Source organism: Anolis sagrei, chromosome 6, assembly GCF_037176765.1.
Source record: "Anolis sagrei isolate rAnoSag1 chromosome 6, rAnoSag1.mat, whole genome shotgun sequence".
Classification (NCBI taxonomy): domain Eukaryota; kingdom Metazoa; phylum Chordata; class Lepidosauria; order Squamata; family Dactyloidae; genus Anolis; species Anolis sagrei.
In genome coordinates this window covers 56,156,432-56,181,252 of record NC_090026.1, presented here as the reverse complement: position 1 = coordinate 56,181,252, position 24,821 = coordinate 56,156,432, and the positions used below count along the sequence as shown (strand labels likewise).

General features: G+C 41.5%; 1 protein-coding gene across 1 annotated transcript in view; it reads right to left on the bottom strand.

Annotated features, from left to right (window-relative positions):
* LOC132779644 (transmembrane protease serine 11C-like) overlaps positions 1 to 24,821 on the bottom strand; it is an 83,022-nt gene that overhangs the window by 37,574 nt on the left and 20,627 nt on the right. The window contains exon 3 of the mRNA XM_067470132.1: positions 4,618 to 4,685. Within this exon, the coding sequence (XP_067326233.1) occupies positions 4,618 to 4,685 (68 nt within the window). The remainder of the gene's footprint in view (positions 1 to 4,617; positions 4,686 to 24,821) is intronic.

Below are 24,821 nucleotides of genomic sequence, written 5' to 3'. Positions count from 1 at the left end.
GAGCTAAACCTGGATGCCCAGTTTTTAGATAAAAGTAGTGAGCTAATTGCTCTATTCCTGGAAATGTAAGATCTGTCTATGATGACACATGTCTTGGACGCATTCCAATTGGTTTACTGTAAAGCACTCTTTGTCTTTCGAAAGTGCCCAGAAATTTTAACAGGTCCAAATGCTGTAGCCAAGCTGCTGGTTGAACCTGGCTATAGGAAACATGCATCTCTCTTATTGAAACAGATTTGTGGACTGCCAGACCATTTCTGGCACTAGAGAAACAGCTGGCCTAAATGCCGATTGCTTTGTTTACCTCTCCGAACGTATTCTCCCCTACGAACCATCAAGACCACTAAGATCGTCTGGAGGGGCCCTGCTCTCGGTCCCTCCGCCTGCACAAACACGGCTGGTGGGGACGAGGGACAGGGCCTTCTCGATGGTGGCCCCTCAACTTTGGAACTCCCTGCCATTAGAGATTAGAACTGCCCCCTCCCTCATGACGTTCAGGAAACTAACAAAGACCTGGTTGTGGAATGCGGCATTTGACAACTGATTTAATTCTTTGCCCACATGAAAGGAGGATGATGAATGGGATTGTGATGGTGTCGGACCATTTGGCTCTTTTAACTGGGATGATAATGTTTTAATGTGTATGGTGCTGATATTTTAATCGTGTAATGAAGTGGCATTGTGTTGTTACTGTATATTTTTTGTATGTTAACACATGTTGTGAACCGGTCCGAATCCCTCTTTGAAGGTGAGAGGGTCGGTATATAAAACCTCGAAATAAATAAATAAATAAATAAATAAATAAAAAGTACTTCAGCCAATAGTATAACATTGATAGAGAACATTAATTTAAGCAGGCCACCTCCAAAGTTATTCATATCCACAATTGACTGTGTTAATGTTCATCTCCAGATTAAAACTAAGGCACTGGTTTAGTGTTACTACAGGGTAACATGACAATGACTTGTCAAATATGGCTATTAAGGGCTTATATAAAGTGCTGTATAAATGCCATAATTGTGCACAAGCTTCTGTTTAAAAAGGGAATATAAACCTTTCACTAAGAGAAGGTGTTCTTGCGAAGGCATGGAGATTTTAAATATATAGTTGGCCCACAGAGTCATGCCAAAGGTCCTATGGGTTTTGGAGATGCATATACAATAATGAGTCTGTAAAGTGGAAATAGAGAAGATTATAAGATAATATTTTTATTATTTAAGTTAGGAGGTGGGAATATATTAACGTTAGTTGCTTTTTATATCTTTCCTTTTCTAATAGATAGAGTTTATAGAGGGAAGTGGGTGGGGAATTAGATTGTTAATGTTTAGTTTTTAATGTAATCACTGGTTTTACTACAGTATTTGTATAATATACTAGCAGTCCCCTGCAACGTGTTGCTGTGGCCCAGTCTGGTGATCTGGAAAATAAAGTAATGAGAAATGTTGGTTTCTAATAGATGTAATTTCTTTATGCTTGTGGGTAAACAGTATTTCTTTCTGTTTCTTTATCAGTGTTTATGTGGAGATTGTCTGGTTTGCCTACTCTAGAATATGCAACATATTGCCCTTCTTTAGGGGTCACTTTCAGATCTATGATACTGCATCTGTCATATACATATATGTGTGTGTGTGAATGGCTGGATGGCCCTTTGTCAAGAGGGCTTTGGTTATGTTTTCTTGCCCTGGTGAAGGGAGTTGGACTGGATGGCCTTAAAGTAGCATTTCTCAACCTGGGAAGTCAAGACCCGGGAGGCGGGGTCACCAGGGTAGTGTCAGAAGGGTCACCAAAGACCACCAGAAAACACAGTATTTTCTGTTGGTCATGGGGGTTCTGTGTGGGAAGTTTGCCCCAATTATGTCGTTGGTGGGGTTCAGAATGCTCTTTGATTGTACGTGAACTATAAATCCCAGTAACTACAACTCCTAAATATCAAGGTCTATTTCCCCCAAACTCCATCTGTGTTCATATTTGGGCATATGGACTATTCGTGCCAAGTTTGGTCCAGATCCCTCATTGTTTGAGTCCACAGTGCATTCTGGATGGAGGAGAACTACAACTCCCAAACTCAAAGTCAGTGCCCACCAAACCCTTCCAGTGTTTTCTGTTGGTCATGGGAGTCCTGTGTTCCAAGTGTGGTTCAATTCCATCATTGGTGGAGTTTGTAATGCTGTTTGATTGTAAGTAAACTATAAATCCCAACAACTACAACTCCCAAATGACAAATCGTAATGTTTTGAGTGGGGGCCACTCCTTGTGTTGTGAGATGTTTTGTTGCCAAATTTGGTGTGATTTGGTTCATTGGTTTTTTTGTTTTTAAGGTACTCATTACGCACAGAGCATTTTTATATATATAGATATATACACACAATGGCTATAGACCCATCAATGAACAAACAGTCATTAATAATTTCTCCCATCTCAGAAGAAGTTCATTGACCAAAACAAATAAACATGGTTTCAAGTAATACCCCTATCCGAGGTTAGTTTCTTTCTGTATTTGTATAATGAGGTCTTGATAAAAAAAAACATTTTGGAAAAAAATATCAAATGTGAAAAGTATTAATGTGAAATAGAATGTAAAAAACAATGCAATATTTAGAGTGAGTAAGCTGAAGTGGAGAGGGATTGGACAGAATTATACACTCCGGAAATGAAATTAAATAAGAGGTGTGAGGAGTAATATAGTCAGGAGATAATAGTGAAGAGTAATATAGTCAGGAGATATAATACAGAGTCTGACTGAATCATATTAATAAGCCATGAGGGAAAACCTATCCATATCCAAGTTCAAATAATAAATATAACCAAGATTCACATTTATACTCCAACTACAGAAGTAGTAGAAGCAGAAACTGAAAGATACTACACTCGAAAACAGGAGGAAATTGATCACACACCTAAACAGGACAAGTTCATAATTATAGGTAGCTGGTAAGCAAAAAATATAAAACAGAACAGATCCAAACACTGTTGGAGACTTTGTCTTAGGATCAAGAAATGAAATCGGATAAAGCGACTGGCTGAATCTTGTAATTAAGTTTGTTCATCACAAACAACAATTGTTCATCTCAAATGTAGTCCTCCATACTGATGAACTATTATTCCCACTGGTGAGGATTGGTGGGATCGATAGAAACTGGAAGATGTGGGCCCATCTAAACTACTAGAAAATGCAGTGTAGATGGCACATTTGCCTGCGGCATCTGATCAATGTACCCAAGGTAATTTGGAGTAACCCAGAGTAAACCATTTAATGTTTAAAGCCCTTCTCCTGTACAATCTGTCCTGAACACTTAGGTCCTCTGGGGGTTGGCTACTCTGGCCTACTACCCAGACGACCTTATAAGCCTCCCGAAGACTGTGGAATAACCTTCTGGAAGATACCTGCCTCTCCTTGACCCACGAGGGGAGGCAGGTAAGAAATAAAATTATTATTGTTATTATTATTATTATTATTATTATTATTAATGTAATTTACACTCAGATTAAAAGATATTTGCAGGTATGGTGGAAACAGACATCTGGGATCACAGAGCATGATGGAGCTACAGGGAAGCCTCCAGCAAAGGTAAGCAGGCTGTGTCTTTGTTTCTCGGGTAAAATGGGGGCAGGGAGGGAAGGGTAACACTGGCCATGATCACTCATGCAGAGAACTTATCGGCCCAGCTGGGATGTATGGCCACCAGGGCCGTAGCCAGAAAAAAAATTTGGGAGGGGTTGAAATTTTCCGGGGGGGGGGGGGGTTTGAAAATTTCACGGGGGGGGGGGGGTTGAAACCTGCCTTCAGCTCACGGCGCTGAAGCAAAGAGCACAGCAGGGGGCAGAGCAGCCTTCAATAGCCTGCAGCTCCACCCCTGTCAACCACCTCCACCAAGTCTGGCCTCCTTAATGAGAGCATTCAACACCCCCCCCCCCCAACTTGGTTGCTTCGCTACATCGGCTATTGCTGCAAGTAATGACAGTGTGAATAAATTGTCAGTATTTGCCTGAGATAGTGCTTGCAGTTCTGGAGGGACTCTTAATTTTTTTTTTTTTTGCATCTCATAGACTTAGCATGGGAATTTGGTTAACTAGTTAAAATTCATGAGTAAACCAGGTTTTTTAAAAAAAATCTGAAACATTTCGGGGGGGGGGATTGAACCCCTAAAACCACCCCCTCGCTACAGGCCTGATGGCCACCCCATCCCCCACCAATGATGTGGGCTTTCCCTTTATATGTTGTCCCAAATGCAACATGATCCATCATTTTGAGCAATATGGAAGCACCATATAACTCCGGTATAGAAAAACTAATTATTATTACTGAAATACTAATGGTTCTGTTTAGCATCACAGTTGGTTTATGGATTTATTCATTCTCCCTTGTTTTGTTGCTTAACCATGAAGGAATATAATGTGGCCTTTACAAATATTTGGTAAAATGTATAATTGTAATAATTTTGTGCATTAACTGAGATGAAGGTGCCTTATTTCCCAAGTAAAGAACTCAATTATTTATCTGTGATCAAGCACAGAACTAACTGAACAAATGTTAACACATATACACAATGGTGATAACACCCATGACCTTTGCTGAGAAAGGGATGAGACTTTGCCATGGATTATAGGTTTACATACCTCACCCTGACAAGCCGTGAGCCTCTGTATTTATGCCTTAATACAGAATTGTGAAATGTTTCGTGCATCTGTTGAAAGAGAAGAAATGGGAATGCTTTTAGTAAATCAAATATAGAATCAATCAAATACATGTAATCCTATTAAGTCAATAATAATGATTGCTGGATCTGTCACAAGGTGGTCACAAATATCCTCCCCCAAAACTGTTGCACACCTACTGACAGATCCTGGCTCTTCCTAACTCCAGCACAGCTACAATGGGCCAGCTCATCTCCATTTCTCTTCCAGAATTTCAAACCTTAGTAAAGAATAGGAAGGTCATGTTTTGCACATAATTAAAAGTTTTTTTTTTATCGTGTCAGGAGCGACTTGAGAAACTACAAGTCGCTTCTGGTATGAGAGAATTGGCCATCTGCAAGGACGTTGCCCAGGGGACGCCCGGATGATTTTGATGTTTTTTATCATCCTTGTGGGAGGCTTCTCTCATGTCCCCGCATGAGGAGCTGGAGCTGATAGAGGGAGCTCATCCGCCTCTCCCCGGATTCGAACCTGCGACCTGTTGGTCTTCAGTCCTGCCGGCACAGGGGTTTAACCCACTGTGCCACCGGGGGCTCCTTAAAAGTGATTGCTTTGAAATAGTTTCAGTGGCTTCTGTGAAGAAAGTGACAGTCCAGCTGCAATGTCAGTTTGCCTGACTTTAGTATGCTTCATCAGATGGAAGGCATGAAGTGCCAAGGCACAAACTATCCACCTTTTATGTTATTTCTGAATTCAACTGTGTGTCATTCTACTGTACAACAATAGCTCCCCCCGCCCCCAAACACAAGAGCGAGGGCTTACAGTCTGCTCTTTTTACACCACTGCGAATTTTGTTGAAGAATCAAGTTCCCTCCTTCCAGAAAGCTTTGTCAAATTTGCTTTCAATGGTCTCTAAAAGGGGGATAATATTGCCTCCCTATCAGGGCCGTAGCCAGAAAAAAAATTCGGGGATGGTTGACAATTTCAGGGGGGGTTGAAAATTTTGGGGAGGGTTGAAAATTTCAAGGGGGGGGGGTTGAAACCTGGCTCCTAGCTCACGCTGAAGCAAAGAGCACAGCAGGGGGCAGAGCAACCTTCAGTAGTCTGCAGCTCCGCACCTGTCAACCACCTCCACCAAGTCTGGCCTCCTTAATGCATTCAACACACACACACACCCAACTTAGTTGCTTCGCTACATTGGCTATTGCTGTAAGTAATGACAGTGTGAATAAATTATCAATATTTGCTTGAGATAGTGCTTGCAGTTCTGGAGGGAGTCTTAATTTTTTGCATCTCATAGACTTAGCATGGGGATTTGGTTAACCAGATAAAATTCATGAGTAAACCAGGTTTTTTAAAAAAATCTGAAACATTTCGGGGGGGGGGTTGAACCCCTAAAACCACCCCCTCGCTACAGGCCTGCTCCCTATGGAAATTCACAACCACAAATTTACAGATTCTGCAAGGCTCAAACAGACAGGCAATGGATGCATGCATGCAATAATAGAAAGATATTCTGAACCAGATAGGAGAGTAAGACAAAACAACTTGTAGTACAGCATGTTTGTATGTTTAATTGCAACCTGAGCAATGGCTCAACACTTTGGAATGTTAGATACAGACGTGACTTGCTTGTGGAGCAGAGATAACTTGCTAGCTGAGTAACCTCAAGTGTAGTCTAAATATATTCTTATCGAATATCACAGCAATTCATTATATGGGCATCAGCTGAGTTTGCTCAACATTGCCATCCACACAAATGAGCCAGGATGTTATAAAACATTTCCTGTCACGTATGGGCAAACAAAGAAATACTTAATTACATTGAGCCACATCCTTTCGTTGTGAACAAGCATTTTTGAAAATGAAAAGTGGGCTTTTTAATCGGAATTTTGTGTCTTTACAAATAGAAAAGCATAAAATGTTCAAAACACATTAAAAAAAAACAGTTTGAGCATTAGATTCCAATTTTATACAATAAGACAAAGACTAGAATTAAGCAATCCACTGTAATGATAATATAATTTTAACCCACACTAAAGACTGATGAAAACTTAAGAAAGAGAAAGGGAGATAATGTCAAAACTACAAAGATCCAGTCTTATATCCCTACAAAACATTTTTCTAAATTATGGGGGCACTCTTTTCCTTTCATCCTGAATTTAGTGCTCACATAGGGTCATCTCAAGACTGGAGTACTGTAACGCCCTCTACATTGGCCTTCCTCTGTCGGTGATCCGGAAGCTCAAGTTGGTACAAAATGCAGCTGCTCGGCTTCTTGCGGGAATTCCGATGAGATGCCACATAACACCAATCTTACTGCAGCTGCATTGGTTACCAATTGAGCACCAGATCACTTTCAAAGTGATGGTACTCACCTTTAAGGTCTTGCATGGTCTGGGGCCGATGTACCTGAGGGCCCGCCTCACCCCCTACTAACCCCAGAGGTCCCTCCGTTCTGAGGACCAAGATTTGTTGGAAATTCCCAGTGTCAAGACCTTGTGTCTAACAGCAACCAGACACAGAGCCTTCACAGCAGTGGCACCATCACTCTGGAATACTGTCACCTGAAGTCCATGCCTTGCGGGACTTACCAGCTTTCCACAGGGCATGTAAGACATACCTGTTTCGACAGGCTTTTAATGTTTGATAATGCTGTTATTAAATGGTTTTAAATTGCTTTTAAATTTTGTTAAATTTTAGCCATTCTTGTAAGCCGCTCCAAGCCCCAGGGGAGTGGCGGCATATAAGTTCAAATAATAAATAAATAAATAAATAAATAAACATTGGAATATGCAGCCTTTCAAACATCTTAGCCCAAAATTATTTAGAGTTTTATGGCTAAAGGCAGTTCTGTACAGGCCATATAATGCAACTTGAAGCTGATTTGGGGATGGCATGTCTACTAGGCTTGTTTGATCCAAGAAAAATTGGTTCAAAACTCGTTTCGGATGTAGGGGGTGCTGGTGGTTCAATTCTAAAGTCAATTCCTATTTTCACAGAAAAAAAAGTTCAAAACTTTTCGAACCTTCCGAGACTTCCAAATCTTTAATAGTTTGAAAGTGTTATTTCCTGTTTCATTGCATTGAAAGTAGTTGTTTTACTCCAGGAGTGGGTTATAACTCGCTTCTGTGACTTTAAAACTGGCCGGATTTAATGGCGAGTTATAAGGGAGAAGCATGAATTTGCCCCGCTTCTACCTCAAGCCATTAAAGCCAGCCAGTTTTAAAGTCACAGAAGCGAGTTATAAAGGGGAAGCTGAATCATTGAATAATTTCCGACTCACTACATGAGTCGTTTAAAAAATGGTGAAAAAGCTTCGAAATGGCAAAGGGGCATCCCGGTTTTCTTAAAAACGTCAAAATTGCTTCAAAAAGGAAATTTCCGACTTTATTCCGAATAATGAAAGTTCCGACTGGACCTAACCATGCCTAATGTCTACAAAACACGCATCCCCAAAGCTGGAGAGAGTGTACTAAAAAACAAAACAAAACAAAAAGTCTGAAATAAGGCAGATAATGCTCTGCAGCCAATCACAGTATACCTCATGCTGATCTTGAAACTAAGATGGAAAAATGTGGAGTGCTTGTCAGGACACCAATAGCCCTGATACACATTTTAAAAAACGCCAAAATACAGCTGGCCAGAAGTACTCCTCCGAGAGGCAAACCACATAATTTCCATGAGAATTCTTGCTTTCCACCCCTTTGTTCTCATTTTCTGAGTCCTGCCATAGTCCAGCAGTGATTCCGAATAAAAATGAAGGTAAGCACCAGCACATTTCAGTGGACTGGTTAAGAAAAATAAACATTCCTGGCTTCGGTTCCAGTCTGAAGCCAGTGTAGACTGGATGTGTGCCATTTGGCCAAAAGGCATGCCCTTTGGCGTCATTTTTGAGTAACCCCTCATTCTGTTTACCGGGAAGTCACTTGAATCGGAAGAAGTGTTGCCATTTTTATTCGGCAAAGATTCAGCCCATTGGCTAAAATGGGAAAATGTAAAGGCTCAATCCTCAGTCATTTTAAGGCTTATCTGCATGAAACATACCTCAGGTTTAGACCCCATTTACAACTGCAGACTTGTCAAGTTTCAGAACAATTCACCAATCTACTGATTTTTTAGAATTGTTTTAAGTTTTTACCATCAAATTTTTTAAAATAAGACAAAATTCAAGAGAGAGTTCTGGGAATTGTAGTTGCCAGTTATGTCCATTCTCAATCAATCAGAGCATGGACACAACCAGGTCTTTTATTGGCTGAGAGAGAGAGAAACTTCAACTCCCATCATGCTCTGAGAGGAACTCAAAACACTTTTCAATGCCCAACCCATGCAAGTGCTGCTGGAAAAGTGAGTTCTCAGCAGAGGCCTCTCTGGAGGAGGAGCCTAGGGAACTTTTCTACTGCTGGGGAATCATAGAATCATAGAATCAAAGAGTTGGAAGAGACCTCGTGGGCCATCCAGTCCAACCCCCTGCCAAGAAGCAGGAATATTTCATTCAAATCACCCCTGACAGGTGGCCATCCAGCCTCTGCTTAAAAGCTTCCAAAGAAGGAGCCTCCACCACACTCCGGGGCAAAGAGTTCCACTGCCGAATGGCTCTCACAGTCAGGAAGTTCTTCCTCATGTTCAGATGGAATCTCCTCTCTTGTAGTTTGAAGCCATTGTTCCACGTCCTAGTCTCCAAGGAAGCAGAAAACAAGCTTGCTCCCTCCTCCCTGTGGCTTCCTCTCACATATTTATACATGGCTATCATATCTCCTCTCAGCCTTCTCTTCTTCAGGCTAAACATGCCCAGTTCCCTAAGCCGCTCCTCATAGGGCTTGTTCTCCAGACCCTGGAGAAAAGACGCTGCAGGATCTTCTCCAGGAGCCTTGCGGCTGACCCCTGCCTCAGGTATAGTGCAGACTTAACACCATCTTCTCCATTAGACAATAAATCCAGCTCTCTTGATCTATTTTGTCGAGCTTTTCGGTTCCCTCCCCCCTGTTCTATTTTCAGGGGATCACACAAAATGGAACACTGAATATTACAAATCACTTTCAGTCAAACTGTTTTGGGCCCAATCCTAGCAGATACTGTGGCCACTGCATAGGAAGTCCTAGACATTTCTAGAGAAGTTGTATCCCTAGGAACCTGGGATGAACTAGGATTGTCAACATCTGTTGAAGATTGATCATAGAGATTGCTAGACTCCATCTGCACTGCCATTTAATACAATTTGAAACTGCATTATATGGTCAGTGTAGACCAGTAGTTTGCAACTTTTTTTGATCAGGGCCCACTTAAAAGGGAACCACTTTGACCAGGGACCACTTTGGCAAGGGACCACTCTCTAATATTAGTATCAAAAGGGTCGGGGCTGGTTAGCTCTGCAGAAAGGAATGGAAATAAAATAAAATAAAATAAAATAAAGAGGAAGGAGGTTCGTGGACTGGATTTTCGTTCTTGCAGCCCACTGCAGGGCAGCAGTGATTGCTTTGAAATAGTTTCAGTGGCTTCTGTGACGAAAGTGACAGTCCAGCTGCAATGCCAGCTTGCCTGACTTATGTGATAAAGTTTTTAGTATGCTTCATCAGATTGAAGACGTGAAGTGGCCCACTGCGAGGGCAGCGGTGATTGCATTGAAATCAGGTTGAGAACCACTGGTGTAAACCAGGGGTCCTCAAACTTTTTAAACAGAGGGCCAGGTCACGGTCCCTCAAACTGTTGGAGGACCAGATTATAATTTGAAAAAAACATGAATGAATTCCTATGCACACTGCACACATCTTATTTGTAGTGCAAAAAATCTCCCACTTAAAAACAATACGATAATTAAAATGAAGAACAATTTTAACAAATATAAACTTATTAGTATTTCAATGGGAAGTGTGGGCCTGCTTTTGGTTTATGAGATAGGATTGTTGTTGTTGTTGTTGTTGTTTTTGTTTCAAGTTGTTTCAGACTTAGGTTGACCCTGAGCGAGGGCCAGGTAAATGACATTGGAGGGCCATATCCAGCCCACGGGCCTTAGTTTGAGGACCCCTGGGTGTAAACTCATATAATGCAGTTTAGCTGCATTGAGTTGCCTTATTTGAGTCCACATAAACCATATGATGCAGTTTCAAACTGCATTATATGACAGTGTAGACAGGGCCCTAGAGTCACTTTAATCAAATCTATGAATAATCAAAATCCACACAAATCAAATCCACAAATGAGGAGGGCTGACTGTATTTCCTTTCTCCACTGGAAAAAAAGTTTGAAATTTTTAATTGATTCAGTTTTCCACTTACAATGATCCATCAAACTAAAGCTACTAGTATTTCCCTGTCTTTTTTTCTTTGTCTCTATTTCCTGCCTAGTTCAGGTTCACTAGATTAAAACCCCAGGCTATTCTTACTACTTTTGTCTCCTCTTATCATTTATGCTTCCTACTACTGCTACCACTTCCTACTCACTCTTGTCAACACCTACAGTTACAACTACTTTAGTATGTAACATCCCTATATAATTTCCCATAGTTTCCAAATTCCCTCAGTGTATGTGTTTGTTACAGCCTAAATGAATCACCATTAATGTTTTATTTTGTGTGTAATTATTAAACATGAATACCATTCCATCTTCACAATATTATCATATATATTTCTGCTTCTCCAGCACAGCTGTAATCTCGATTATACTGTTCCCAAATTTGGAGACTGTTCAAATGAAATTGTCTATATATGTTGTGTGTCTCTGAGTGTCTGTCTATATGTGTTGTGTGTCTATGGCACTGAATGTTTGCCATGTATATGTACATTCAAATCATTTATTTCGGTCATAGGCCAGCACAGGATGTCCCCTGCAGGGTGAGAAGGGCAGAATATAAATACTGTAAATAAATAAATAAATACATTCAAGTTGGATGAAGAAGTAGAAACATAAGGCTTGCATTGAGGGGGAAAATATATATACACTGATGAAAAAGCCAGCTTTCTCTCCCTCCGCCCACTTCTATAACATTAACCTTCAGATACTCGCTGGAACACCTCAGCAAGCGAGAGTCCAAAAGTGGCAGGTTCAAACCCAGAACCTCAACCAATGGCTGATATCAAATGAGAAACTCCCCCCTGGGCACACAGAAGACTGGGCGACTTGGAAGGCGCTGAACAGACTGTGCTCTGGCACCACGAGATGCAGAGCCAACCTTCAGAAATGGGGCTACAAAGTGGAATCCTCGACATGCGAGTGTGGAGAAGAGCAAACCACTGACCACCTGCTGCAATGCAACCTGAGCCCTGCGACATGCACCAGGGAGGACCTTCTTGCAGCAACACCAGAGGCACTCCAAGTGGCCAGATACTGGTCAAAGGACATTTAACCAACTACCAAACTCACAAGTTTTGTATTTTTCTGTTTGTTTGCTTTGTTCTGTTAGAAATGTAATATAATGGACTGGTTGCTCTGACATGACAAATAAAAACCTTCAGATACTGAGTGTGTAATTTCCTCATTTTTGATATATTATATAACATTTGGTCAATTTTATACTATTTATTGTAAGGGCAGGTTACCACCACTGTTACATTGGGCACAAGTATGGGTGCACCTACACTGTAGAATTTATATAGTCTGATACCACATTAACTGTCATGTCTCAATGCTATAAAATCATGAAAGCTTTAGTTTTATAAGTCTTTGTCTACCAAAGAGTGTTGATACACCAAACTGCAAATATCAGATTCCACAGCATTCAGCCATGGCAGCCAAAGGACCTTGAAACCCCACCTCTGATGCTCTTTTCATACTCATTCCTATGGATCCCATCACATGATGCATGGTCCATTTCATTGGTAACCCGTAGGAAGCCGTATACAAAGGATCTATAGACAGTAGCTTTTGTAAGATGGGATTCCAATAATCTTCGCTTGTTCTTTATTTCTCTGTTTGCATCAGAGACATGGTAATTGAAGTCTGATAGTATGTCAGTCTGCAGGCCTTTTGCAACCTGCCATCTGTTTCAATGGATCGTAGATTTCCCATTGAAGAAAGTGGATTAGCAGATAGTGGTGATTGCTTAACTAGAAGGGGTTTAGCAGATTGTGAGTTTCTCATTGAAAGAAGTGGATTGATAGATTGTGGTGTATGACTAGAAGGAATTTAGCAGATCATAAATCTAGATAACTTCTTCTTCTTCTTCTTCTTCTTTAATATCTTGTGTTTTAGCTTTTTAATATACCTTTGTATTTTAGCTTTTAGCCTAGATACGCCACTTCTTCTTCCCTTTTGCCACTAAACGCTGCCAGAAGTGGATGTATGTCATGTGAAGGGGCTCTGTGGCAAAGGGAGAGGAACAGGCATATGGCATACAAAATAGTCCATTCAATGAGGTCGTCAAAGAAGCACCAGCCCTCTTTACTCTTCTGATTTTCCTTTGAAGGTAAGTGCCAAGGAGTTGCCACTGTCAACATTTTCCCACTAGGCATTAAAAGAGGACAGAAGTGACACCACCGTGGAAAGAGTGGGAAACTCTTTCCATAGTGGGAAACTCTTTCCAGTGGAAAACTAAATCCCTGGATTTAGTTTCCTTTCACCCCTCTACTCAAAGAAAAAGATGGTCCCCCTTTTGACAAGGTACAGTGCATATCCTGACCTAAAGTTTTGGGTCATAGAATAATAAAAGAGACCATGTGGGCCATCTAGTCCAACCCCCTGCCATGCAGGAAAACACAAACAAAGTTTTCCTGACAGAGGGTCATTTTATAAACTTAAACTAAACAATTCTGGCCCAGTTTACCTGTCCGAACATATCTCCTGTTACAAACCATCATGATGTCTAAGATCACCTGCGATTGGTGGGGACGAGGGATATTTACTATTTATTTATTTCAGTTACTTATACCCCACCCTTCTCACCCCCAAGGGGGGACTCAGGGCGGCTTACAAAGGAAGGCACAATTCAATGCCTATGTCAAAAATACATACATACATAAAAGCAATTAAACAGTTAACAGATTAAAAACATAAGTACATAACACAATAGTAAACAATCTCATGGTCAGTGTTCAGAGTTCCATAGATCCATTCCGTTCCGTCAATTCCTGCCCATCATCAAGGTCTTTCCTTTAGCTGCCAGAATGTCCAAAAGCCTGGTCCCACATCCAGGTCTTCAACTTTTTTCTGAATGACAAAAGGGAAGTCGCTGATCTAATCTCCCCGGGGAGTGAGTTCCACAGGTGAGGGGCCACTACCGAGAAGGCCCTGCTCCTCATCCCCGCCAGCCTCACTTATGATAGAGGCGGGGTCGAGAGCAGGGCCTCCGCAGAAGATCTTAAACTTCGAGGTGGGACATAGAGGGAGATCCGTTCGGACAGATACACTGGGCCGGAACCATATAGGGTTTTGTAGGTAAAGACCAGCACTTTGAATTGTGCTCGGAATTGGATCGGCAGCCAGTGGAGCTGACATAACAGGGGATGGTATGCTCCCTGTATGCCGCTCTGGTGAGCAATCTGGCTGCCCTTCTCTGTGATAGGGCCTTCTCTGTGAAATTCCCTCCCCAGGTACATCAGACTGGCCACCCCGCTCCTGTCTTTTAGAAGGAAACTCAAGACGTGGCTATGAGACCAAGTGTTCTACCATTGAATAGCAGCAATGTGAGAAGAAGATTTAAGCAACTCGCCATAATGAATTGACCAGGACCTGGATTTGGATTTTAATTGGCACGTTTTAACAGATTGTTTTAGTTGACTGTTCTTAATTAACTGTTTTTAACTAACGGTATTAATTAATTGTTTAATGTTTTTAATTGTTGCTTGCTGTGAGGCTGCCCTGAGTCCCCCTTCGGGGTGAGAAAGGTGGGTTACAAATGCAGCAAAGAAATAATAAATAAATAAATAAAATTTCTAGATTTATACACAATTGTATACAGTAGTTCTTTGAATGCAACATATACTCTGCTATACTGCAGTTATGGTGATTAACTACTTTCTAAAAAAACTGACTATAAATACTACCTCTAATTTTGAAATTGATGGCAGAATTCTAATTCATTGCAGAAAGGTCTTTTAAAGGTGCCGTTGGATATATTTTATCATTATTGTTAGGTTATTACATTATCATATAATTTTTATTAATTATATTTGAATATAAAACATATTTAACTATATCTAAATTTGTTATCCACAAGTTTTGAAGTTCTGTCTTGTTGAAAATTGCTTTGTGTATCATGCTAGGAGAAAGGCAAGATTAAAAAAAATATTTTGAATGGTTGGCGGTGATTTATTTTTTAAAATAATATTATCAACATTACCTTGATCAGGTGGAAGCAATTGTCCCACCTTTGGACCTTTTACACAAATAATCTCAATAAAAGCAATAATAAACAAAGAAAAAATATGATCAGGGACAGTTTTCAGACAAAAGTAGATAAATGCTGGTAGACACTTGTCATACATATTGTAGATGTTCAAAAGGGGAAAGAAGCCTTGATGGTTCATTCATAACTAACCGGTTTATTTTAACAGAAGCTTTAAGGGATTACATTTTTCCCTCAAATGATTTAACTAAATTATTTTAACCTCAGGCACAGTTACTTGGTTGTGTGGGTGGGAACTCAGTGAAACTGGATTTTAAAAATGATGATTGTATTACGAACAATAGTTGCATACCTTTAAGGGCCAGTTAGCTTCTATAGCTGATGTGGGGAACAGTTCCCTCCCCCCCAACCCTAATGTACCGCGAACTAGAATTATATTCATGCTCACTGTTTATGTTTTCTTTCCTGCAAATTATCTGCATACTGACAGTTGATGGCTCACACACTGGTGCCAGTAAACACTTCTTTGAGTAATACTGGTGTATATAGTCTTGCATGAAAGTCTACCCACTGACTACACACAGTTTTAGAAATAATGTGAAAAAATTGCGCCCGTACCTTCGGAAGTCTGACTTGGCCACGGTAATCCACTCTCTCGTTACATCCCATATAGACTACTGCAACGCTCTCTACGTGGGGTTGCCTTTGAAGACTGTCCAGAAGCTTCAGCTGGTCCAACGGACAGCAGCCAGATTGTTAACTGGAGCGGCTCTCAGGGAGCATACAACCCCCCTGTTGCGCCAGCTCCACTGGCTGCCAGTTTGCTACCGGGCACAATTCAAAGTGCCGGTTTTAACCTTTAAAGCCCTAAACGGTTCTGGCCCAACTTACCTGTCCGAATGTATCGCCCCTTACGAACCATCTAGAACTTTGAGATCGTCCAGGGAGGCTCTGCTCTCGGTCCCGCCGCCTTCATCACAGGTATGTTTGGCGGGGACGAGAGACAGGGCCTTCTCAGCAGTGGCCCCCTGGCTATGGAACACCCTCCCTAGAGAGATTAGATCTGGTCCTTCCCTTTTAACGTTTCGGAAGCAAGTGAAAACGTGGCTGTTTGAACAAGCATTCACAAACACAGAGTAACGGATATGGATAAATGATATAGGAATTCGATGATTGACGATGGAATTGGACAATGCTTGACAATAAGGAGACGCTAATGATGTTGTTTTATTGCTGCTGTGGTTTATGTAAATGTAAGGTTTTAATTGTGTTGTGATACTATGTATACTGTTTTGTTGGAAACCGCCTTGAGTCACCGATATGGCTGAGAAAGTCGGTATACAATTACAGTAAATAAATAAATAAATAAATAAATAAATATTAACATCTTGTCTTAAATATTTAATTTAATATTCTAAAGGAAAGTATTCCATAATCTATTTTTCCTGGAAAATAAAGGTTTGGACGAAAACCAAGATAAAAATGTTCTCATCTGAATCCCCCCCCCCCCAAAAGGAGGGGCTAGACTATTCATAAAACTGTTGTGAAATATGTCTAGAATGCTAAGAAGTTATTGTCCCAGTTCTAACTTAAGTTTAAAGCTTGGAATTTGAGAAATTATACTACTTTGAGAATTGCTGGTAAATGTTAGGACTGATACTGAATAATCCAAATCTATTCCAACCATCTTTTTTATTCAGATCAGGCCTGAAGATTAGAGAGATGGGCCAAAACTAACAAAATGAAGTTCAACAGTGACAAATGCAAGATACTCCACTTTGGCAGAAAAAATGAAATGCAAAGATACAGAATGGGGGACGCCTCACTCGAGAGCAGTACGTGTGAAAAAGATCTTGGAGTCCTCGTGGACAACAAGTTAAACATGAGCCAACAATGTGATGTGGCGGCAAAAAAAGCCAATGGGATTTTGGCCTGCATCAATAGGAGCATAGTGTCTAGATCTAAGGAAGTAATGCTACCCCTCTATTCTGCTTTGGTTAGACCACATCTGGAATATTGCGTCCAATTCTGGGCACCACAATTCAAGAGAGATATTGACAAGCTGGAATGTGTCCAGAGGAGGGCGACTAAAATGATCAAGGGTCTGCAGAACACGCCCTATGAGGAGCGGCTTAGGGAACTGGGCATGTTTAGCCTGAAGAAGAGAAGGCTGAGAGGAGATATGATAGCCATGTATAAATATGTGAGAGGAAGCCACAGGGAGGAGGGAGCAAGCTTGTTTTCTGCTTCCTTGGAGACTAGGACGCGGAACAATGGCTTCAAACTACAAGAGAGGAGATTCCATCTGAACATGAGGAAGAACTTCCTGACTGTGAGAGCCGTTCAGCAGTGGAACTCTCTGCCCCGGAGTGTGGTGGAGGCTCCTTCTTTGGAAGCTTTTAAGCAGAGGCTGGATGGCCATTTGTCAAGGGTGATTTGAATGCAATATTCCTGCTTCTTGGCAGGGGGTTGGACTGGATGGCCCATGAGGTCTCTTCCAACTCTTTGATTCTATGATTCTATACTTCATGTCTCCACTTTTCTATTTGCATAATCTCCTACCGATGTATGAAGGAATATTTGTTGCCTCATATTTCTCCTATCAGATATATTATATTTCCCTTAACGGTTACATCAATAGTAATTAAGTTATCATCACAATTAAAAGGAGTAATAGAGGAGGTGTGTCAAGCTGTCATCAAAGATAGCAGCTCAGGAGTGCCTTTATAGTTATTTTATAATCCAAAGGAAAGCTGGGACATCTTTATGAGAGAAGCTTTGGGACTATTAAAATGATTTAGATTACCATATGTATGGTCATATTGGGAGGAGACTTAAGTGATCTTTTAGATGTCAGGTGAGATTCTAATTATTCATTAGATGTGGAAGAGTAGTAATAGTTGGAAGCATAAGGCATTAGCAATTAGCAGAGATACTTCGCAAAAAAGGTCTAAACAATACAGTTACCTCAATTAATGATGTCTCCAAGAAGAAATCTTATTTGTACAAAGCACACACAGCTACAGATCATATAGAAGATTTAGCTGTATAGGGGATTCCCAAAGTCTTCTCCCAATTTAGTAGGGTATGGATTAACTATTATTATTATTATTATTATAACTTTATTTGTACCCCGCTAGCATCTCCCAAGGGATTCGATGCGGCTTACAATAGGCCGGAGCCCAACACAATACAACAACACAATACATAGCAAATAAAACAGTTAAAGCAGAAAACAATAGCAATAGCAATACAACAGGATATTACTAAAAACTGAGCCGACCAGAGTGGGGTACAGGGTTAAAAAGTGCTGAAGTGTCGGAGGGATATGGGATTAAAATATAAGTGCAGTGTGCGGTGAGAGTGATCTTGACTCTACTAAAGTGCTTCTGGGCTTTGGTAGTGGGGTTCCTAATCTGAGAAGGCACGTTGGAACAGCCAGGTTTTCAGGTTCAGTAGGGGCCTGTCTGAGATCTTTCGGGAGGGCATTCCAGAGGCGGGGGGGGGGGGGCACCACAGAGAAGGCCCTGTCCCGCGTCCCCACCAAACGCGCCTGCGACGCGGGCGGGATCACGAGCAGGGCCTCTCCTGATGACCGGAGTGAACGTGTGGGTTCGTAGACTGTGATGCGGTCACGCAGGTAGGGTGGTCCCAAACCATTCAGGGCTTTGTAGGTAAGCACCTGCACCTTAAATTGGGCTCGGAAAATAAACGGCAGCCAGTGGAGCTCCTTAAACAGAAGGGTAGACCTCTCTCTGTAATGGGCCCCCGTTAACATCCTGGCTGCTGCCTGTATTCATAGATTCATAGATTCATATTCAGGTTTTTAGTGACTCACCATAGGGCATGGGAAGCCACCGCCCCTCACCCTGCATTGTCCAGCTCCTCCAGCTGTTGATCTTATGTGGGGAACCATGGTGCACATGTGGAGTGCACATCTTCCCCCCATTAAAGTCAACGGCAACACAGGAAGTCTCCCGTATTGCCACAGTGGTGTGCTGGTTCTGCCCCCCTTCACCCACTGAGCCAACATGATGTCATATGATGGGCAATATCACAATATAACTCTATGGTTGACCAGGCTAGATTGGCGTATGCTGCCAATGTGTGATGAGATTGTCAGCCTGACTGCTTCAAGAGAAGCTTCAAAGGACTGAGCTCATTTTATTTGTTATAGTAAGATACTACACAATGGGGAAAACACAATACAAACAACTTTGCATTTTGGAAGAAGCCTTCAAAAGAGAACAAAGTTCAAAGTCTTTAGTCACTTATATGAGACCTATCTTATCTGGTTGTTTTATTCCATAATTAGTTTTGAATTTAAAAATCCTTAAACATCCTGAATTACTATTTTTGTGATGTAGAAGACTATTTTGTTCTTTGAACATGATCACTGCTTGTGATACCAACTTTTCTGGAACGAATGTCCTGGAGAACATCTACTTTGTCACCTGAGGGTCCGTTGGACTTGAATAAACCCAAAAACCATATCAACCACCAGTCTAATACAAACACTTTGTTTTTTTTATTCCCCGAGACATCATAATTGTTCAAGGATCCACACTGCAAATTGGAAGGGAGTAATCCATTCTGAGAGTGCCTTGGACTGCGAGAAGATCCAACCAGTCCATCCTCCAGGAAATAAAGCCCGACTGCTCACTGGAGGGAAAGATACTAGAGACAAAGTTGAAGTACTTTGGCCACATCATGAGGAGACAGGAAAGCCTAGAGAAGACAATTATGCTGGGGAAATTGGAAGGCAAAAGGAAGAGGGGCCGACCAAGGGCAAGATGGATGGATGGCATCCTTGAAGTGACTGGACTGACCTTGAGGGAGCTGGGGGTGGTAACGGCCGACAGGGAGCTCTGGCGTGGGCTGGTCCATGAGGTCACGAAGAGTTGGAGACGACTGAACGAATGAACAACAACAAATGGAATCCAATTAGATCAAGCAGACTGACTGTGCCTCCAATTAAAGATTTACAGCTTGATTAATAGGAAGAACAAGGAAAGAGGAATCCTCTACTCAGACGGAGCTTATTAAAGTCTTGCACTGAAAAATTTTGAAATCTGCTCTGATCCCTGTTACTAAATATCTACAAATCAAAATCCTATGAGAGACAGATATTATATTGCTCAAAAACTGGAGCTTCATCCAACTGGTATCTTGGTCAAAGAACAAGAACTAGACTCAATACTTTCAACATCTAAATGTCCTGCTCCCAACTAAAGTTCAAAGTGTTGAAATCAGCATCATGGAGGCAAGTTGTTGGAGTTTTTTTCTGTGTCAGGAGCGACTTGAGAAACTGCAAGCTGCTTCTGCTGTGAGAGAATTGGCTGTCTGCAAGGATGTTGCCCAGGGGACACCAGGATGTTTTGATGTTTTACCATCCTTGTGGGAGGCTTCTCTCATGAGCTAGAGATGACAGAGGGAGCTCATCCACACTCTCCCCGGATTCAAACCTTCAACCTGTCGGTCTTCAGTCCTGCCAGCACAAGGGTTTAACCCAGGGGTCCTCAAACTTTTTAAACAGAGGTCCCTCAAACTATTGGAGGGCCGGATTATAATTTGAAAAAAGCATGAATGAATTCCTATGCACACTGCACATATCTTATTTGCAGTGCAAAAAAATACTTAAAATAATACAATAATTAAAATGAAGAACGATTTAACAAATATAAATGTATTAGTATTTCAATAGGAAGTTTGGGCTTGCTTTTGGCTGATGAGATAGGATTGTTGTTGTTGTTGTGTGCTTTCAAGTCATTTCAGACTCAGGTTGACCATGAGCGAGGGCCAGGTAAATGGCCTTGGAGGGCCATATCCTGCCCCCGGGCCTTAGTTTCGGAACTTCTGGTTTAACCCTTTGTACCACCGGAGGCTCCTATGGAGGCAAGTGGTATTCAATATCAAGCAGTCCAGGGCTAAGATAGCTGTAAACAAAATAGAGTCCAACAAGTGCAGTAGCAAGGTTGTCAAGAGGTGAACTGAAAGTACATCTAGCAGTTTGCTTTGAGAAAAGACATAAAAGTAGCCAGCTCACCTCACACCCACATTCTAGGCGATATCTAAGGAGCATATTTTCCAGCTACCATCTTCTTGATATTTGGAATGTAGCCTACTCGTACATCTTCAGAAGGTGATCTTGGCCAGACGCCAGTCTTTAGACCTCATCACATGACGTCAGGACTCCACCATAGGATGCTCTCAACATGAAGCTAGGACGGAGCCGGATGGAGCCCATCACATGACACAGGGCTATTTTTGAAAGTGTCCTATGATGGTGTCCTGAGAACATGGGAGGTTTCCCATGTTTTCATAAGGTAGAATGGGAAAGGACAGGGGGAAGCCAGGCAGTGTTGCTCCCCCCCCCCCCCATGAGATGGGGAAAGGAGAGATGAGGGTGATGCGGGGCAACAGGTTTGCATGTTGCCCACTGGATTTGCCCCACTGCCCAACAAATGTCCCTGCTGTTCCTCGACTTCAGTACCTCAATGTGGTGAAGCTCCTAGACTTTCTTGAGGGACTGGACAGGGGCATGCTTTTCTGCTCTGAATCCTACTGAATTGAAGGAGGACTCGGATGGTTATCTGTTATTCTCGGTGGTGGCTCCTCGGCTGTGGAACACCCTTCTCGTGGACATCAGACTGGCCCCTTCTCTAATAATATTCCGCAGGAAATTAAAGACCTGGTTGTTTAAGAAGGCGTTCGGACAAGAAGTGCAATGACTGGTAATAGGTTCTTGTAGGTTTTTTCGGGCTATAGGGCTATGTTCTAGAGGCATTTCTCCTGACGTTTCGCCTGCATCTACGTCAGGAGAAATGCCTCTAGAACATAGCCCTATAGCCCGAAAAAACCTACAAGAACCTAGTGATTCCAGCCATGAAAGCCTTCGACAATACAATGATTGGTAATGATTATAGGAATGGAATAACGGAAAACGATATTGGATTGTGATTTGGACGATGAGACGACGCGGAATGGTTTTTGTAGTAGTGATGTTGTTGTTTTTTGGTATAATGTTGTGAATTGTTTTTATATCGTGCCTTGTATTTGCTGTTCCTATGTTGTACACCGCTGTGAGTTGCCCTCGGGCTGAGAACAGCGGTATATAAATAAAGTAAAAAATAAAATAAAAAAATAACTCTTGTATGCCATTGTTGATATTGGATGTGATAAGATTTGGGGGAATAATTTGTGACCAACAATACCAAATATTGAGTTGGGAATCAACATAATTCAAACAACCAATCTAAAGCTACTGAAAAAAGTACAGATTAGGAAATCTGGACAAGTCACGGGACTTTTAGAGCAGCTACACAGGCCTGTTATCAGAGATATTTGGGTTTTGTTTTTTACCATAGTCAATGAAGATTTTCATGCACCTTGTCCTGTGTTTCTGTCACAGTCTCTTCAACAACTAATAAAGCTACTGAGGATTATCTCTGCTAAGTTACTCTCAGCACCCCCTCTACTGTTGCTTTAGGGTATCTAACACACATAAAGAAATTATGTGGATGCTGGTGCTTATAAAAACAAATTCACCTTGAGAGTGAGCAGAAGCATGCACAGTCTTGCTTGTGGTTTGCAAATCCTCTCTGAAGAAATCTTGCCAAGAAAGCCTTATAATAGGTTCACCTTAGGAGTGCCATAAGTCAGAAACAACTTAAATGCCAGCAACAACAACAACAATGGCAATCTGCTCGTGACTATGAAACTATAGAAAATCGATCACCTGATAGCCATGTATAAATATGTGAGAGGAAGCCACAGGGAGGAGGGAGCAAGCTTGTTTTCTGCTTCCCTGGAGACTAGGACGCGGAACAATGGCTTCAAACTACAAGAGAGGAGATTCCATCTGAACATGAGGAAGAACTTTCTGACTGTGAGAGCCGTTCAGCAGTGGAACTCTCTGCCCCGGAGTGTGGTTGAGGCTCCTTCTTTGGAAGCTTTTAAACAGAGGCTGGATGGCCATCTGTCAGGGGTGATTTGAATGCAATATTCCTGCTTCTTGGCAGGTGGTTGGACTGGATGGCCCATGAGGTCTCTTCCAACTCTTTGATTCTATGATTCTACCTCCATCTCATGCAATATAAAAAAATCAGGTCCAGAGTATACTATACTAATTGTGTGGGAAGAAATACCAGTTAGGACAGACTTCCTGGTTGATACTGGAGAAATTGTGAGTCACTTCTGAAAGGGCAGCCTCAGCATGTATGTTGAAGTTCCTCAACACAAAAAGTTTGCAGAGCAACAGTTAATTAAGGTAATAGTTTAAGGAGTTGGACCCTCAATAGATGTCTAGAAATTCCAACCTTTGAGGGCAGTTTTGTGTGTGTGTTGGCACCTGTGGGTCTTCAAGTTGCCTGGTGACCCCATAAATTTCACAGGGTTTTTTTAACAGTAAGGAATACTCAGATGTGGTCTGCACATCCCATGAAATGATGCACTTTGAATCTACATTCAACTCTGGCCTGAATATCTTGTTGATTGCTGGGAACATCAGATATTTTCATATGCAGTTATACCTTGACTTAAGAGTTTGATTTGTTCAGTGGCTGAGCTCTTAACTCAAAATGCTCTTATCTCAAAGAGAATTTTCCCATTGAAATACATTGAAGTGCTATTAATCCGTTCTGCCTCCCCCCCCCCCATTTTTGTTACTTGTTTTTAAGTATGAAAATGTACATTATAAATAACAAATAATGTATAAATGCATATTCACATGGAACAATAAAAAGAAAGAGCAACTTTAAAATGGTACAAGCACAAAGTGAAGAGGCAGGAGCATCATTTTCTCCCTCCCTTGCTCTCTTTCCTTCTCTCTCTTCATGAAGCCAAACATACCAGGAATAAAAACCAAACAAAACCAACTAACCCATAGTTTCTCGAAGTGGACAAGAACAAAGCAGACAGCAATCTCCCAAAGTGGACAAGAGCATGAGGCACGAGGCAAGGAGGCACAAGGCTCAGAGGCTGCTCCCTTGAAGCCCTAAAACCCTGTACTCTCACACTAACACTAATGCTCCCTCTAGCTCTAGCTCTTAACTCAAAATGCTGCTTGTATGTTAAAGCAAAATTTAGGCCGAGTGACACTCTTAATTCAAAACGTTAAGTTGGGATGTTCTTAAGTTGTGGTTTCACTGTACTAGTTTTGAGAGATACTTCACAATGACACACTTCTTTGTCTGCATTCCTCTCATTCCTATAATTATTTACAAGCTTCTCTGTTATCTGAATGAAACTTTATTGCTGCCACTAATGATTCTGTGGTTTTATGTTTGTGAGCTGAGAAAATGTTTACTCGGATAATGCCACATTATACAGGAATTCATCAGAGATTTTCGAAGTTCTGAGGAATTATAGAATCATAGAACCATAGAGTTGGAAGAGATTTTGTGGGCCATCCAGTCCAACCCTATGCCGAGAAGCAGGAAAATCACATTCAAAGCAGCCCCGACATATGACCATTCAGCCTCTGCTTAAAAGACTCCAAAGAAGGAGCCTCCACCACAATCTGGGGCAGAAAGTTCCACTGCTGAACAGCTCTCATAATTAGGAAGTTCTTCCTAATGTTCATATGGAATCTCCTTTCCTGTAGTTTGAAGCCATTTTTCCCGTGTTCTAGTCTCCAGGGCAGCAGAAAACAAGCTTGCTCCCTCCTCCCCATGACTTCCCCTCACATATTTATACATGGCCCTCATGTCTCCACTCAGCCTTCTCTTCTGCAAGTTAAACATGCTCAGCTCCTTAAGGACATTCCATTTATTGTATATTTATGCTTTTTGATACACTTGATCAAAATCTATTCAGACCCAAGCAGCATGCTAGGCTTTCATTTTTTGAAAAACCACAAGTATCAACCAAAATCGTCCATTCAAAGTCCTTACCATATCTGGGAATG